The 16,474-nt window shown below is 39.1% G+C and overlaps 2 protein-coding genes across 2 annotated transcripts; both read left to right on the top strand.

Annotated features, from left to right (window-relative positions):
* Window positions 1-134: 134 nt before the first annotated feature.
* Window positions 135-2,595, top strand: ssr4 (signal sequence receptor, delta). The gene is made up of 6 exons (XM_053482872.1): window positions 135-271; window positions 571-689; window positions 1,647-1,721; window positions 1,841-1,930; window positions 2,071-2,136; window positions 2,228-2,595. Exons 1-6 carry the CDS (start codon window positions 220-222, stop codon window positions 2,330-2,332), a joined length of 507 nt encoding a protein of 168 aa, XP_053338847.1. The 5' UTR covers window positions 135-219; the 3' UTR covers window positions 2,333-2,595.
* A 519-nt stretch (window positions 2,596-3,114) lies between these two features.
* Window positions 3,115-14,971, top strand: sephs3 (selenophosphate synthetase 3). Its single transcript, XM_053483062.1, has 8 exons — window positions 3,115-3,506; window positions 4,361-4,464; window positions 4,638-4,745; window positions 8,656-8,810; window positions 11,959-12,049; window positions 12,147-12,246; window positions 12,937-13,149; window positions 13,237-14,971. The coding sequence occupies exons 1-8, from the start codon at window positions 3,224-3,226 to the stop codon at window positions 13,515-13,517; spliced, it is 1,335 nt and encodes a 444-aa protein (XP_053339037.1). The 5' UTR covers window positions 3,115-3,223; the 3' UTR covers window positions 13,518-14,971.
* The last annotated feature ends 1,503 nt before the right edge of the window (window positions 14,972-16,474 follow it).

Below are 16,474 nucleotides of genomic sequence, written 5' to 3' on the forward strand. Positions count from 1 at the left end.
AACTGTGCTGTCAAAGGCAAACATTTTCCAATTACCAGGGTGTTAGCTGTGTATAGTCTACAGTACCGGCGGAGTCCGCCAGATGGCGCTCCCCAAACCTGCTCCACTTAATTCCCAGAAACATGACGTGTCTGTGTACGTTTCATTGGCTGCTCTTTGGCTGCTCTTTCCTGTCTGAAGTTGCTTGCTCTGGGTTACTGCGACCAACTAAGAAGCAAAATGAGGCGAATAATTGTAGCTGTTTTGGCTCTGTGTCTGACTCTTTGTGCAGGTAAAGCTTGTAATGTCGTGTTACTTTGTATTTCTGTCATTTGTATGCTGTTTATTTAGACGTTTAAACCAGCCAGGAGCATGACTGTTCAAGCTGCTTAGATATTATAGGTGTTTATGCTATAATACCAAGTCTTTCTGTCTGTCTGTTCTGTAAACTAATTAACGTTCAGATAGTTCAGTCTTCTTTCTCTGAACGTTTAAAAGTTTAGACTTTCCGGGAAATCCTAGTAAACGCTTGGGTACTTTATGGCTTGAATAAATCTTTCTTGTGTGTAAAAAGTGTTTGTCTCCTGCCAGCTGACACTTGCACAGAGCCAGTGATCTCCACCTCATCATACACAACAGGTGATGCAGTGATCTCCTCCGAGACAGTCTTCATTGTTGAGCTGAGTCTGGCATGTGGAAATGGAGTTCAGGTAAAAAGCAAAAAAATGCTAGGTAAAATACTGTTGTAACCAACTTTAACCTATAGGCATTAATTTTGCCGGACATGGTGGAAAAACTAATTCTTTTACTCGTCTTCTATAGAACTCATACTGTACAGGGTTGTGGAGGGCCTAGGTGCCAATACATGCAATTAACCTCATTTACTTTTCTTTGGGCTGTGGGAGGTAACCCACAAAGCAGGCGATAACATGCAAACTTCACGCAGACCCGAGGGGGGAAAAGAACCCACAACCTCCAGGGTTGAGGGTAAAACAAACTGATACAATTTGCTTTAATTTGGTTTGCGCATAACCAAAAATTTGTATCTTTAGTTTACAATATTAGTTTTCCTTATTTTATCTGATTTCATTAAACGGTGCTGTTTGAGGCCTCATTGTGAAAAGTGCAAAGCCAGGAACTATAAAAGTTTGTTTCTATTTAATGTTCCAGGGATTCTGACAGTACAGTACATTTAATTCAGAGCTACAGTCAGAATATTTATTTGGTCAGATTCCCAGCTGAAGACTTGTCTTTGCTTACCGCCATGATGCATTAATTAAGCTTAGCCTTTCCTCTAACTGTTGAATTTGACATTGGAATGATTTCCATGCATATTAATGAAACTCTGCCTCCAGAATCAATTGTGGCCTGTAGAGTGTCTATAAAATGATTGACAGGTGGCACAATCAAATGCAAACAAGTGTTTTTTATTATTATTATGATTATGATTATTATTATTATTATTATGTACTTTATAATGTTCAGTTTAGTTGTAAACTTATGAAATTAAAATATCCTGCCATTATACCTTTTATTACACAGTGCATCTTGTCTTCTTACATTAAGTGTAATCCAGAAATTATCATAGTTTATAAGTATATAATATTTAACACTGCCTAAACAACCTGTTCTGCATCTCTTTATGTATGTCTGTTTCCCTTTGCTAGAGTGTTGCTCTTTACGCAGATGTTAATGGCAAACAGTTTCCTGTAACCAGAGGTCAGGATGTTGGAAAATATCAGGTACAAAATGCCATACTATTATGTTTACATTAACCTATTCAAACCTAACTGTTGCCTTGCAATCCCCATGCTGTACACTCTTGTACAATTCAACTGATTGTTTTCTTTCTTGCACGCAGGTTTCCTGGAGTGTTCCCCACAAACAAGCCAGCTCAGGAACATATCAAGTAAAGTTCTTTGATGAGGAGGCTTACAGTGCCTTGCGTAAGGTATGGCAAATTAGTTATATTTTCTTTTTTCTAAATGTCTAATATATGAAGCCACATTGCTAGGCTCAAAGGAGTCAATAATGGAATGTACAAGGCTAACATCTTCATAAATATAACTGATCACTAATGTTTTATTTCAGGCCCAGAGAAATAATGAAGATGTAGACGCGATTAAGCCACTGTTTTCTGTCAATGTCGAGCACAGGGTGAGTAATCACATATTTTTGAGATACAAGAACAGTTACACTGCCATTTAAACTATGTATTTTAATTTGAACTGCATTGTTGTCATTTTAGGGTGCATGGAACGGTCCTTGGGTGTCCTCTGAGGTCTTGGCGGCAATCGTCGGCATCGTCCTGTATTACTTGGCATACAGCACTAAGAGCTCAATTCAGGCATAAATATCTCAGTGGATGAAATCGTGAAAAGCAACTCAGTCGTGTAAACATAATTCATAACCCATTTTTTTTCTATCAGAGAGTGCTCATGTTTTGTAAGCAATTTGTTCTAGCCAGGAGATTTTTGGAAGCAGTTAGGAGAAGCCTGAGTAATAACCTGTGTATCTGTGTTATTAGATGTGTACTTGATGTTCTGAGGACACATTCTGGCTTTTGGAATGTCTGCTTGTCAATGAAATTCATTGAATAAAAATTAAAATTTTTAATGGTGTCAAATTTATTTATTTTTTGCCGGCACACGACCTCAAAATGAGAAGGTAGTGCATAGTGCACAATTTATTTTGTAAGGTAATAAAGCTTTATTTGTTTTACATTACTTCACTCCAAATGAGGTGGTCTGGTGTCTGAAATAGATGGACCATACCATTTAAAATAATAAGAGGGTTGGGCAAGATGAAATATTACCCATTAATTCAAATTAATTTTTTTAAGTGGGTTTTTGCAGCATGATTTCGTAAAATAAAAATGTGAATGTGCAATGATTAAAGATAAAGTACTTAATAAAAAAAACCGCAACTGCATCCTTACTACCTGTCTCCGGCTTGTAATGGTATTGACCGAATAAGCGGCTTGACACAATCCCAAATACTTGCTCATGCCCTGTATGAGTTTCCTACATAGGGCAGAAAATAATGGTTTGTATTCACTATGTAGTGCACTTTGTTCCTGACTGATGGCCATTTGGTATCAAACCATGTACACAACAGCCAATATGTTGCAACCGTTTTTACTTCATCCATGTTCACTTCCTTGTAGGAAACGACATTTGTTAGTCCACGCCGTTTCGTTATTTCGCCGTCCGAATGAGAGGCGAGTAACTGGTGAGCGCTAGCCATGTCTGGGTCGCCACCGCTGGCCGATTCGACAAGATACTCGGCTTTTTATCCGGCCGGCTACCAGGCTCCAGAAAACCATGGCCTGGACCGCGGGTTTCGGCTCACGGCCTTTTCTGACATGAAAGGATGAGGGTGCAAAGTCCCGCAGGAGACACTGCTCAAACTCCTGCAGGGACTGGAGCCCGAGGCTCAGCTGGGACAGGACGGAGCGGGGACGGGAGCCGGGGACGAGGCCTCGGAGTTCGGGCAGCTCGCTCCGGTTTCCCCCGGTCCCCGGTTAGGTAGGTCAGACTGCACCACAGCGCGCGGGACCGAGAGCGCGAGGCGCTGATTAGCTCAGTGTAATGAAGCTCCTCAAAATATCACAAATAATACTAACCCACACGCGAATTGTAATTTACTACCAGCTTATTTGCAAGGGTAAACACACAGTTTAATGGGAACGCAAAAATATAACAGTTCAGTGGGTCCTGTAATTAGCTTTGTATTGTCTAAAGTCGAGACACTGGGCTGACTGCACTGATCCGAGGTCAGCGTGAGAGGTTCTGTTTACCTGATAATCGTACATATTTATTTACTGTTTGTTTCAAACCTCAAAAGATCAACCGAATCATTTTATATACACACGTCTTAGATGAACATTTTTGTGTCATTGTTTTGCTTATATTGTATTCTTAATATAATCCAGCTAAACTGCCATGTCATGGTGGAATAAAACTAGGAGAAGTTGGCTTCATGGAAATACAGCAAATTTCTCAGCATGTTAACAGCTTCAAGTCACACACATGTGGGTATGTGTGAGTCCAGGCTGGTAGATACAAGAAACAAGATGAAACTGGATCTGTATTCATTTTGCCATGGGGTTTATTTCTACAATACATCTTGTATGTCCGTTATCTGCATGATTACAATACTATTTTGTTCCTGTTGATACTGACTAGTGTGATCTAGCACACCTGAACTGTATAGCTTGTTCAAGAAATACTTCATTAACTCTCTGCCAGCTTGATATCCAAACAAATGATTTCCTGATGATGGTAGTCCTAACTTTTCTGACATGTACATAAGTGAGCATGGCGTATCAGATCTATGTTGCAAAGATTGCATTGTATGTAAAATCATGTCTATGTTCTAGGCATTGGGATGGATTCTTGTGTCATTCCTTTAAGGCATGGAGGTTTGTCCCTGATCCAGACTACAGATTTCTTCTATCCATTAGTTGAAGATCCCTATATGATGGTAAGTTTTGTGCAACCCACTAGAAATCTGCTGTTTTTGTCAACTTTGCACATTCTCCTCCAACATCTATTAACACTGTATTGGTTACTTATTTAACATTGGTACTTCCTGCTTGTCTTTTGAAAGTAGACTGTAGTATTTACTGCAAATTATGCATTTGTATTTCTTTACAGGGTCGTATAGCATGTGCAAACGTCTTAAGTGATCTGTACGCCATGGGAATTACTGAATGTGACAACATGCTGATGCTATTGAGTGTTAGTCAGAAAATGAGTGAAAAGGTAAGTCCTCCATTCAACACACACACACATCTGTGTCATACACTGCCCAGGAATTTTTATTTTTTTTTGAAAGGTCAAATGGTTTTCATGCACCAAGCAAAGAAAACATCAACATTAATGAAATTTGGCAAACGTTCCAACACATCATCAAAACTTGGAATGGCCGTGCTCAACCTGCAACTTCTCCAAAAAAAAAAAATTATCATCAGTGCCTGGCAATTGAAGATTATATAAATGTCAGTAGAAATCACAGCATTTATTAATAATGAAAGTAAGAGCATTTTCACACATAGAATAAGATGAGAAATAAGAACTGGGACTAAACAGCTGCATGTCCATAAACCAACTGATATTGAGGGAGCCCAAAGACTGCACTTTTAAGCATTTTTAAAAAGGTAATGAGTTCAGATAAAAATAGTTTACCCATCATGCATCGTGGCCACTGTACAAACTTCTGAAGGCAGTGTTATGATCTAGGGTTGCATCAGTTGGTCAGGTCTAGATGTACTGAGTGTTCCCATCCATGTTTTTATTTCTCCCCAAAGGAACAGGCATATTCCAGAACTCAACTAGTTAAAGAGTGCTTCTTGGAGCATAATGAATCATTTTCACATATGAATTGGCCACCACACCAGCCCCAATCAAGGTGGTTAAGCAAAATGTTTGTGCAGGTATATCAGTATAATATAAGATTGTTGTCTGTGGACCCATAGTACTTTGCATAATGTCTCTGCATACTGGTTCTTTACAAATGCAAATGGAATCCTTAACTATGTCCTGTTTGAGGAGCTCTTAGTTAACATGGTTTACTCTAGGGTACTGCAAAATCTAGACAAAAACACCAGGTGTACTGTAGTCATTTACCCTAAGGCAACATCACCACAAATATTTGAAAAAAAATAGCTGTGTTTTAGTTAATAACATAAATCTGATCTTTACTGAGGCTTTTTACTCTTCTGCTCTTTTAATTTCTTATTGTATTCATCATATCGAAATTTATATTGTTAATAATAACAGTTGGTAAATTAAGTCTAATTGTAATAGGATTTATTAGTCTATCTTTGTAGAACTGTGGTGTGTGAGGGTGTGGAGGATGTCTGAAGAGCCAGGCAGAATTATAGCAGATGCACAGGCCTATGTTTCTTAAACAAATAAAGGACCAATTAACAGCAGAAGGTCTGTCACTGATTTGCAGCTTATGTTTTATCAAGATTACAGTTCAAGGTCGCACTCTGCAGTGTGTGCCACAGTTTCATAATTGAAAACTTGGTGCCACCTCTTACCATCAGGCATAATTATTTGTAACATAATTTGGATTGTGACCTAGTTACAAGTGTTGTAATCATAACTTGTTTATTTATACAAATGAGACTACAAAGGATATACACTCACCTAAAGGATTATTAGGAACACCTGTTCAATTTCTCGTTAATGCAATTATCTAATCAACCAATCACATGGCAGTTGCTTCAATGCATTTAGGGGTGTGGTCCTGGTCAAGACAATCTCCTGAACTCCAAACTGAATGTCAGAATGGGAAAGAAAGGTGATTTAAGCAATTTTGAGCGTGGCATGGTTGTTGGTGCCAGACGGGCCGGTCTGAGTATTTCACAATCTGCTCAGTTACTGGGATTTTCATGCACAACCATTTCTAGGGTTTACAAGGAATGGTGTGAAAAGGGAAAAACATCCAGTATGCGGCAGTCCTGTGGGCGAAAATGCCTTATTGATGCTAGAGGTCAGAGGAAAATGGGCTGACTGATTTAAGCTGATAGAAGAGCAACTTTGACTGAAATAACCACTCGTTACAACCGAGGTAACACACACAACCTTAAGGCGGATGGGCTACAACAGCAGAAGACCCCACCGGGTACCACTCATCTCCACTACAAATAGGAAAAAGAGGCTACAATTTGAACGAGATCACCAAAATTGGACAGTTGAAGACTGGAAAAATGTTGCCTGGTCTGATGAGTCTCGATTCCTGTTGAGACATTCAAATGGTAGAGTCAGAATTTGGCGTAAACAGAATGGGAACATGGATCCATCATGCCTTGTTACCACTGTGCAGGCTGGTGGTGGTGGTGTAATGGTGTGGGGGATGTTTTCTTGGCACACTTTAGGCCCCTTAGTGCCAATTGGACATCGTTTAAATGCCAGGGGCTACCTGAGCATCGTTTCTGACCATGTCCATTCCTTTATGACCACCATGTACCCATTCTCTGATGGCTACTTCCAGCAGGATAATGTACCATGTCACAGCTCAAATAATTTCAAATTGGTTTCTTGAACATGACAATGAGTTCACTGTACTAAAATGGCCCCCACAGTCACCAGACCTCAACCCAATAGAGCATCTTTGGGATGTGGTGGAACGGGAGCTTCGTGCCCTGGGATGTGCATCTCACAAATATCCATCAACTGCAAGATGCTATCCTATCAATATGGGCCAACATTTCTAAAGAATGCTTTTAGCACCTTGTTGAATCAATGCCATGTAGAATTAAGGCAGTTCTGAAGGCGAAAGGGGGTCAAACACAGTATTAGTATGGTGTTCATAATAATCCTTTAGGTGAGTGTACATCTTAGAGTAGGTTGCATGCCTGGATGAATGTAGCAAATTTTCAGCTTAAGTTTTTTAAGTGATCCCACAAGAATGAGCCCTGGTGATTTTACAAGCCAGTCCAACTGTCTAGTGCTTCATCAGGGCTGACATGAATAACACAAAGTGACCTCTGAATCAAGCTGAAAAACACTGACCATCTGCTTTTATGCTCTGTTAAATCTATCCATGTGTGCAAACTGTTAATGCTGTGCAAGAACGAGCTGCTGCTTATGAATTTTGTTCAAGGATCTTTCCACACTATTTACTGCCTCCCACTGTGTATTGTAATATTTTTATAGAGTGTTCCCCTATTTACAAACTGGACACAATGGACACTTTTTACGACTTGCCATTGACTTTCATAGTCTGTTGGTTTAATCCTTGAAATCATCAGACATTTCTGTTGTAATTTCATTCCTATGCAATGTTGTGCATTGGTCCCGAGTTGCATTAAGTAAAGTAAGATTTCACCACTGAAACTTCTCCTTTTTATAGTTTTAATTTTAAAGTAATCTAAAACTAAATGAAACTGGTGAAAATTTGAGTTCAAGTTTACTTTAAAATGTTAAACCAAACAGTTTTAGTTTTGGTGTTCCTTAATGTTGAGGCTCAGTTAAAAATTGTAATCTCTCTCTCTCGTGAGAACAAGTTAAGTAAAAATATTTATTTAACCTATTATATGACTAAGGGGTATTATAAAGGCTCTTCTTGTCTAACCCAGTGACATTTTAATTCATGCTACATGTAAACTGCCAGAAACTTATATAGACTAATAAATAATTAGACTAATAGGATTTGTTAGTCTATCTGTGTAGAATAAAGGCCAGGCAGAATTATTGCAAAATTATAGCAAAAGTTTGGACACACCTTATTCCTAATTTCATGGTCTTTCCTGATTTTTATTTCTTCCTACATGGTAAAAAAGTTCTGAAGGCATCTGAAATATGCACTAATCTCCTTTGAACAGTTAATATTGAGATGTCTGCTACTTACGCTCTGTGAAGCCTTTGTAATAGCCTTAAATTAAGGTGCTATTAATTGGTGATTTTTTTTTAAGGCTGGTATAACTCTAAATGAACTCTAAATGCAGCAGAGGTAGGTTTTGGTCTTGCTTTGCTGGGAAGGTCTTCCTAAGAGCCAATTTCATCATGGTGCTTGATAAGTTTTGCAATTGCACTTGACAATACTGTTCTTGCAATGCTTGAATGTAGAAAATAAGACTGCTACTTTAGTTAAGCAAAGTGCACAGTGAACTCTCATCACTCTCAATTTTTGTGTTTTTTTTGTTGTTGTTTTTTGTCCCAGGAGAGAGAGCAGGCGACGCCCTTAATGATGAAGGGTTTCCGTGATGCAGCTGAAGAAGGTGGGACTTCTGTGACGGGTGGACAGACGGTTGTGAACCCTTGGATCATCATAGGGGGTGTGGCCACAGTAGTGTGCCAGCCCAATGACTTCATCATGTGAGTGGTTTAATAGAATATAGCTTACTAGCGCAAGTATGTGTTGTTAATCGGAAAAGAGTTCGTAAAAATAGTTGAAAGGTTGAAGGTAAAAATCAGCTGATCAGCTTTAATGTAATCAGTGTTGATATTTCAGGATGAAGCCCACATATATTTGTCTGTTTTCTGTAACTTATTAATACAAAGAAATAACATTTTGTAAGGTTGAATATCTTATGCATTGACTTTCGCCATCAGACAAATACACTCCGTGTTCAGTAATTGAAGAGTGAATCACAGATAAGATATAGAAAAGTTTGATCGGATGAAGATTAAAGTTTTGTTTTAAAATGACACCAGCATGTTAAAATTCACTTGTACCATTAAGGTGGTAAAAATATTAACTAATCCCAGTTAAAAATCAGTTTAGATTTTCTAATATTAGGTTTTTGTTTACTTTGAGCAAGTAAATTATTTTAATGTAGATTATTCAATCCTGCACAAAACTGTTAAGAACAGTTTTTACTGCCAAAGTTTTGTTAATTTCTGTCCAGACAGTTTTGCGTGATATCACATAATCTGGCACATACGTAAATGTTCTTAACAGCTTTACTTCTACTCAACATAACGCATAACACTGCACTCTCAGTTCAGGTATTTTACACACCCTCACCTGCTGTATTTGCACTAATGACCCATCGTTAATCTCATAGTATTGCTTCACATTACTCTCTATCAGCCACACATGCTTTCGAAGCATGTGAGACAAACTGGTTTTTAAAGTTCCCGCAGGAAGAATAAACATACATTGATCCGTCCTTTCAAGTTTGCACTTTTACTGTACTGTTCCTTTTTTTTTTTTAGGTGAGCTATGCTGTGTCGCAGGTTGTTTTGTGTGGGATTTGCTCGGCTTTTAGATTCCTTACGATTTAATCTACGTCTTGTAGATTTATTCGCTGTCTTCTGCATACTTTGTCTATACAGTAAAATATCAGCGTGATTGGCTCTGTTGAGTAATACGTACTGTATAGCCATATCCACCTTGAGAGGAAAAAGTGCTATATTCATCCAAGAAAGCTCTAGATGCTGGGACGTAATCTGGCAGATAACTGCTCGTAACTCCACTTCTATTGAACAATTTGATTTCATTAATGGCGCAGGTTTAACTTTAGGCAAATGCAAAACTACTGCCAAAGTAGTTCAGTTCTGTCTATCCGGTTTTGCTTGATGCCATAAAAAATGTAGACAGACAGACATTTCTTTAGGCTGGTTTCTGGTCCTCCAATGTTTGAAGCCTAAAGATATAATTGAAAGAGCGAATTTTTACCAATGTACAGACAACTTTTCTTTTATTTATATAGGTATTGCTTGTGTGTGACATTAGCACCAGAGCCTTCAAGTCCTTTGTTAGGTGTGTTATTTTGCTGCAACAGGACACTGACATTAGGGAATACTGTTGCCATGAAAGGGCTTGGTCCGCAACAATGTTTTGGGTAGGTGTTATAGTAACATCTACTTGAATGGCAGGATACAAGGTTTCCCAGCAAGATGTTGCCCAAGGCATCACGTTGCCTCTCTTGCACTCTTTCTTATTAAATTTTTATTAGTGCATCCTGGGATCTTTTTCCCAGTTAAGTGTTGTATAGATTAGGCACCTGGCCATCCACACAATACAAAAGAAAACATCGTTCATCAGACCGTGCCACCTTCTCTCTTCGTTCCTTAGTCTAGTTCTGATGCTTACGTGCACATAGGGGCAGGGGTAGCTCAGAGAGTTAAGGCACTGAGTTACTGACCGGAAGATCATGGCTGACCCTGCGCTCTGACCCCAGTTACACTGGGATATGCGAAGAAGGAATTTCACTGTGCTATAATGTATATGTAACAAATAAAGGCTTAACTTAACATTGTACAGTAGATGTTTTCTGCAGTAAAAAAAGTTTGAGGTTTCAGATGCACATCCTAATATGCAGTAAGCTCTGATGTACTGTGTATTCAGACACCTTTCTGTCTTAGTCAGCATAAACCTTTTGTGCTTATATATGAAGTTAAAACAGACAGACTAGCCTTCGCTCAACATGTGTATCAGTAAGGCTTGGGTGCCCGTGACCCTGTCCCCGGGTCAACGGTTGTGCTTCCTTTGACCACTTTTGGTACTAACTGCTGAATACTGGGTATACTGGTGTTTGGGAATTGATACATTAGTTAAAGTCACTCAGATCCTTACCCTTGTCTATTCTTCCTGCTTCCAGCTCATCAGGTTTATCAACTGTGACTTTTCAGTTGCTGCGTGTGGCAGGTGCAACTGTAATGAGATAATCAGTGAGATCAATTTTCTTGCTGTGCACATCAACTGTAAAGTGTGTCAACTGAAATGAAAGTATAATTATAGTACTTAGTAAAAACATATCTTTCATTTTCTGTCAAATAGCTAGTTCCAGTTAACCGTATGACTAGTACCAGGAAAAGAAGAAAGTTCTAAATGTGTACTAAATGCACCATAACATTGAGAGTTACTCAACTTGATTTAGCTCACCTTTACTGTGGAATGCATTTTTATTTAATTTTTTCTTTGCATGGAACGAGGGATGTGGAATGTGGCCTGATTCTAAATATGATACTCTTGTTCCAGCTGACAAATTTTATAGATTGCTCTTATGATAATTGCTTAACCGTCTTAGGATTGTTATCTTGTACCTCATCATATCTGTCTCAATGGTCACCAATTCCTCTTGCTACACCTTCATATTAGGTAAATGAATTCATGGGAAATACTTCCGGCAAGAACATTAATTTGAAACCCCTAAGAAACTATTAGCTAAAGGGTAAACAAGTCTACCTGAGTTTTTAAAAAACTAACTGGACTCCATATTAACATCAACTGTTATGCTGAACGTCGCCCTCGGCTTGCTCACCAGGACTATCTGACCATTTTGATTCAAATTTCATATAAACTTAAATAATTTTTTTTTTTTGAGTGTGTAAAGCTGCTTTGGGACAATGGCAATTGTTAAAAGCGCTATACAAATAAAATTTTATTGAATTGAATAAAACAATCCCATATGCAGCTGCTCTTGTCCAAGAGGAAGAAGACGACCAAGCAGATTGGAGGGATTCGAAATAACCAGGATAACACTGCTGTCTCTCCTCCTCTGTGCGTTGTACACAGGCCCGACGGCGCTGTACCAGGTGACGTGCTCGTTCTGACAAAACCTCTCGGAACCCAAGTAGCTGTCAACGCTCATCAGTGGCTAAACATAGTAAGAGATCTTTTCACCTGTACCCATTAAGCCGTTGTCTGTGGAATGTTTTTGTAGCTTCCAATTATTTCCTAATATTCTGTCTGCTTTCACTTAGCCAGAAAAATGGAACAAGATCAAGTTGGTGATCTCGAAGGAGGAGGTGGAGCACGCTTATCAAGAGGCCATGCTGAACATGGCCACACTTAACCGCACTGGTAACATGGCTGAGAATGATTGTCACTGGTTCTCATAATGATGCATAAGTACAAATATACAGTGGATTCGGCCTCCGAGTGGCGCAGTGGTAAAGTGCTCGCCCTATCATCCGGAGATCGCTGGTTCGAACCCCGGGTGATGCTGTTAACGGGTCGTGAGCGAGCAGTTTGAAAAGATGCGGTCGGCTGGCGTCACGCGGTTCGGAGGAAACGCGTGATAGTCTTCGCCCTCCCGGCTGAATGGTAGTAGTAGCCTTAATGTGGGAGCCCCCTACTGACGGGGAGGAATTGGCCACGACTAAATTAGGGAAAAAATTGGAACCCCCCCCCCCCCCCCCCCCAAAAAAAAAATATTACAGTGGAGTCATCTGCTTTTGATGGTACTGTTTTAAGTCCATACCACATAATTTTAAATAAAAACCTTCTATCGCATCTTGGCAGCCCAGCATGATTCTGAATAGATTGTGTAACACATTTAACATTTCTAACACACTCACTGGTTAATTAAAAGGCTGAGTTGATTGAAATGTGTTGGAGCGAAGAGATCACCAAGATATGCAGTGCAGGCATATTCTGGGATTGCTTTAGTTAGAATTTTAATTATCTTTCCTAATTATAGTTGAAATATTATATTATAAGCCAGTCAGATAAAAGCAGTGGGTTTAATTTCACTCATGATTTTCAATTTAGCTGCTGCACTAATGCACAAGTTCAACGCACATGCTGCCACCGACATCACCGGCTTCGGGATCATCGGGCACGCACGGAACCTGGCCAAGCAGCAGCGCAATGAAGTGGCCTTCGTTATCCACAACCTGCCAATCCTCGCCAAGATGGCTGCCGTGAGTAAAGCCGGGGGAAACCTGTTTGGCCTTCTGCATGGCACTTCCTCCGAGACCTCAGGTCAGTCCTAGTGACGAAAAACCTTGTGCTGCAAAATAAAAATGCAAGCAGTGTACAGTCTTTAAGGCATTTCTGTGCATCTCCCAGGTGGTCTGTTGATCTGTCTACCTCGTGAGCAGGCGGCACGCTTCTGTGCCGAGATGAAGGCGAGCCGGTCGAGCTCACTGGGCGATGGACAGCAGGCCTGGATAATTGGAATCGTGGAAAAGGGCAGCCGCTGCGCCCGCATCATCGACAAGCCACGCATCATTGAGGTGCCGTATCGTGGCCTTGCAGCAGGCAACGCACAGGAGGGCACCAACACTGTCACCACTCCTGCCAACACCGGCAGCAATCCCGCTGACGCTCAGGCCAGCATGGCGCAGTGACACAGCCTCTAACACAAGAGTGTAGTAGAAATGTTCGCTCTTCATCTTTTGCTTTGTACATTTCACCTCTCTCAGGCTGTGCCTACTCTGAAAAGTATGGTCTGTAGTTTATGCCGGTTAGACTGCGATAGTGTGTGTGTGTGTGTGTGTGTGAGAGAGAATGAGAATGCATGCATGTGGAGAGTAAGTGTGCTACTATAGTGTGTGTGTGTGTGAGAAAGAGAGACTCTGAGGGAATGTGAGAGAGGGGTTTTGTGCATTCACTTCGCTTTTCATTTCATCTCCCTGTTCAGCCGATGGGTTGAGAGCAACAGACCAAAAATTTTCTTTTTACCTGGTGGGAGATGGAATGAATTGCGCGTCGTTTTTCTTTCTTTTTTTTTCTTTCATCCAATTTGTCCTGTTGATTCAGTGATAGAAATGTTCTCATCAGTTTTGCTGAAACGAATGTTCTCTCCGCAGTTGTAGTTAAAACAGTTGGCACAAGTTGCAGAACTCAGACTCATGGCATGTTGGAGAGGCTTGTTTTCATTTCTTTGTCACATTTTCTGAAAAATGCATCTTTTTTTTTTTCCTGACAATCAAACTCATTTAATTCACTAAGAGCCATTCTTTCAGCAAACCTTGAGCAGTTAAAATACAATCAAAACCGAACTAAACAAATTTCTGACAATAATTTTTAATAGAAAAATATTTATTTGGTATTTAATTATATAATTTATGATTGTGTCGTAGATTTGAATGCCAAATTGATAGCTTTGAATCAACCAAATTAGGCAAGGTTAATTAACTGATTATTCCTGTGCTGTTGTTTTAGTCCTGATCAGCATGATTCATTTATGTCTGGCTTCTTTGAATGACTTGTTAAATGTTTACATCCATGTAGATCTCTGGAATGTGTTCATTAGTATTAATTTGTAAAAGATTTTGCATTTGATCATGTGCTGTGCATCTTTACTGAGGTCAGCTTTAGGACATCCTAGCTAATAACGGTGCATTTTCTTTCATTAGGTATTTAGGCTGGAGCAGCTTTTGGGAGGTGTGTACCTGATTTTGTGCGATATTTCAAAGTATGGCAAGCCTGATTTCCTAATAATGCTGAGGCATATGTTACTCCTCCCCTCTGTGCTAGCATTCTCATTGTAATCAGTGGGAATTCTGATGTCTGACTCCCCCATGTATCAGAGAGAGGATTGAGCAGCTCTCTCTGGTCCTGTGGGTGAAGCTGGAAACCCAGAGGCATCAGCTGAATGGCTGCAGTGGATCAGAAACACGCACCCTTCCTGATCATGATGCATTTCCTGTTAAACCCCATACCAATGGGGATGGGAGAAGTTGATGTTACTTTTAAGGATGGGTGGGAATTGGTCTACTTGGTCATTTTCAGTTGATTCAGGTGTTGACCTAATTTATATGTCATCATAAAACAATAAACCAGAAGGGGTTTGTGTAAATGGTCTCAATTTTGCTTATTTACTTAGTGTATTCAGTACCATTACTATCATATGTATGCTGTAAATGTAATAACGATGTTTCCCCACAAGGTGGCAGCGGAGTGAAGTAGCTGATCCACTTGCACTGCTGTAGGAGATGCTTGGTTTCCACTCATCGTGTAGTCATTAGACCTGGCCCATGTCTGCCCAAGCAGATGACCATATAAGCTTAAGATTTATGACAGTGACATGAACTAATACTTACAGCTGTCTGGTCTGGTTTTGAAAAACTTAGCTATATATCAATTATATAACTGTCAAACAAATCACACATACACAGTATTGTGCAATGGTAAAACAAATATGCCTTGGATAAATATTTCTACAATATAAAAACACAATACTTAGTAATAAAGAAAAATAGTGTGGTGTGACAACCCTTCATTATTTATAATTTCTGACATACAAACTTTTATTAAAATAGTGGAATTTAAATTTTGGATACTTACTAATTACAGTGTTTCCTATGATTATTATTTTTACTATTATTATTTTATACTTTGTAGAACAATAGGGACAAACTATGAAATAAGTGGAATTATGTGGTATAAATAAATAAATATACTGCTTAGCCAAAAAAAACATACTGGATTTAAATAAGTACTTAAGAGTCTTGAATTGGATGATCACTGAAGGATGAAATTTACTTATTTATTTTTACCCCTAAATAATGAAGTACTGTAGTTCCTTAAATATTCTTGTGGAAAGACATATGCTGTAGGCATGATGATATTACTGTGTTTCAAAAGGGTCAAATTACTGGCCTACATTAAGCAAAGGAAATAACTAAGCAGATTGCTTTAATTAATGAAAGAACTGTTCAATACATTCTTAAATTATGGAAGGGTATTGTCTTCGACAATCAGTGTCGAAATGTGGTCAGAAAAAAAATCATGCACAGATGATGACACCATTAAGACTTAATAATGAAATTAAGAGCATTTCCACATGCACAATGTGAAAAGAATTTAGGATTGGGGCTAAACTGCTGTGTGGCCAAAAGCAAAAAAAAAAAAAAAAAGCTTCAGTGTGTAATTTAATCTCGGTATAAATCCAGTTGTTCTGTGTGTTCTGTGAAACCCTCAGAGTTTTGTTCAAATTCAAATTTTATTTGTCTCATACACAGTGTGATATGCAGTGAGAACAGTGTTAGAGAACAGTGGTGAACAAACAGCATCATGAAGCTCAAGGAACACACCAGACAGGTCAGGGATAAAGTTGTAGGGTTAGGTTATAAAAAAAATATCCCAAGTTTTGAACATCTTACAAAGCACTGTTCAATCTATCTGAAAATTGCTGATATGGGCATCAGCCCCCCTTTACTCTGGTAGATGTTTTTATTTTGAAGGAATGTTTTTATTTGTAAAAATATTTTATACATTTAAAAAAAAAACATTTATCATTTTTCTTCCACTTTTCGATTATCAGGTGTAGTTGAACGATTACCATTGGACTATAGTTCAG

Source organism: Clarias gariepinus, chromosome 22 (assembly GCF_024256425.1).
Source record: "Clarias gariepinus isolate MV-2021 ecotype Netherlands chromosome 22, CGAR_prim_01v2, whole genome shotgun sequence".
NCBI classification, from domain to species: domain Eukaryota; kingdom Metazoa; phylum Chordata; class Actinopteri; order Siluriformes; family Clariidae; genus Clarias; species Clarias gariepinus.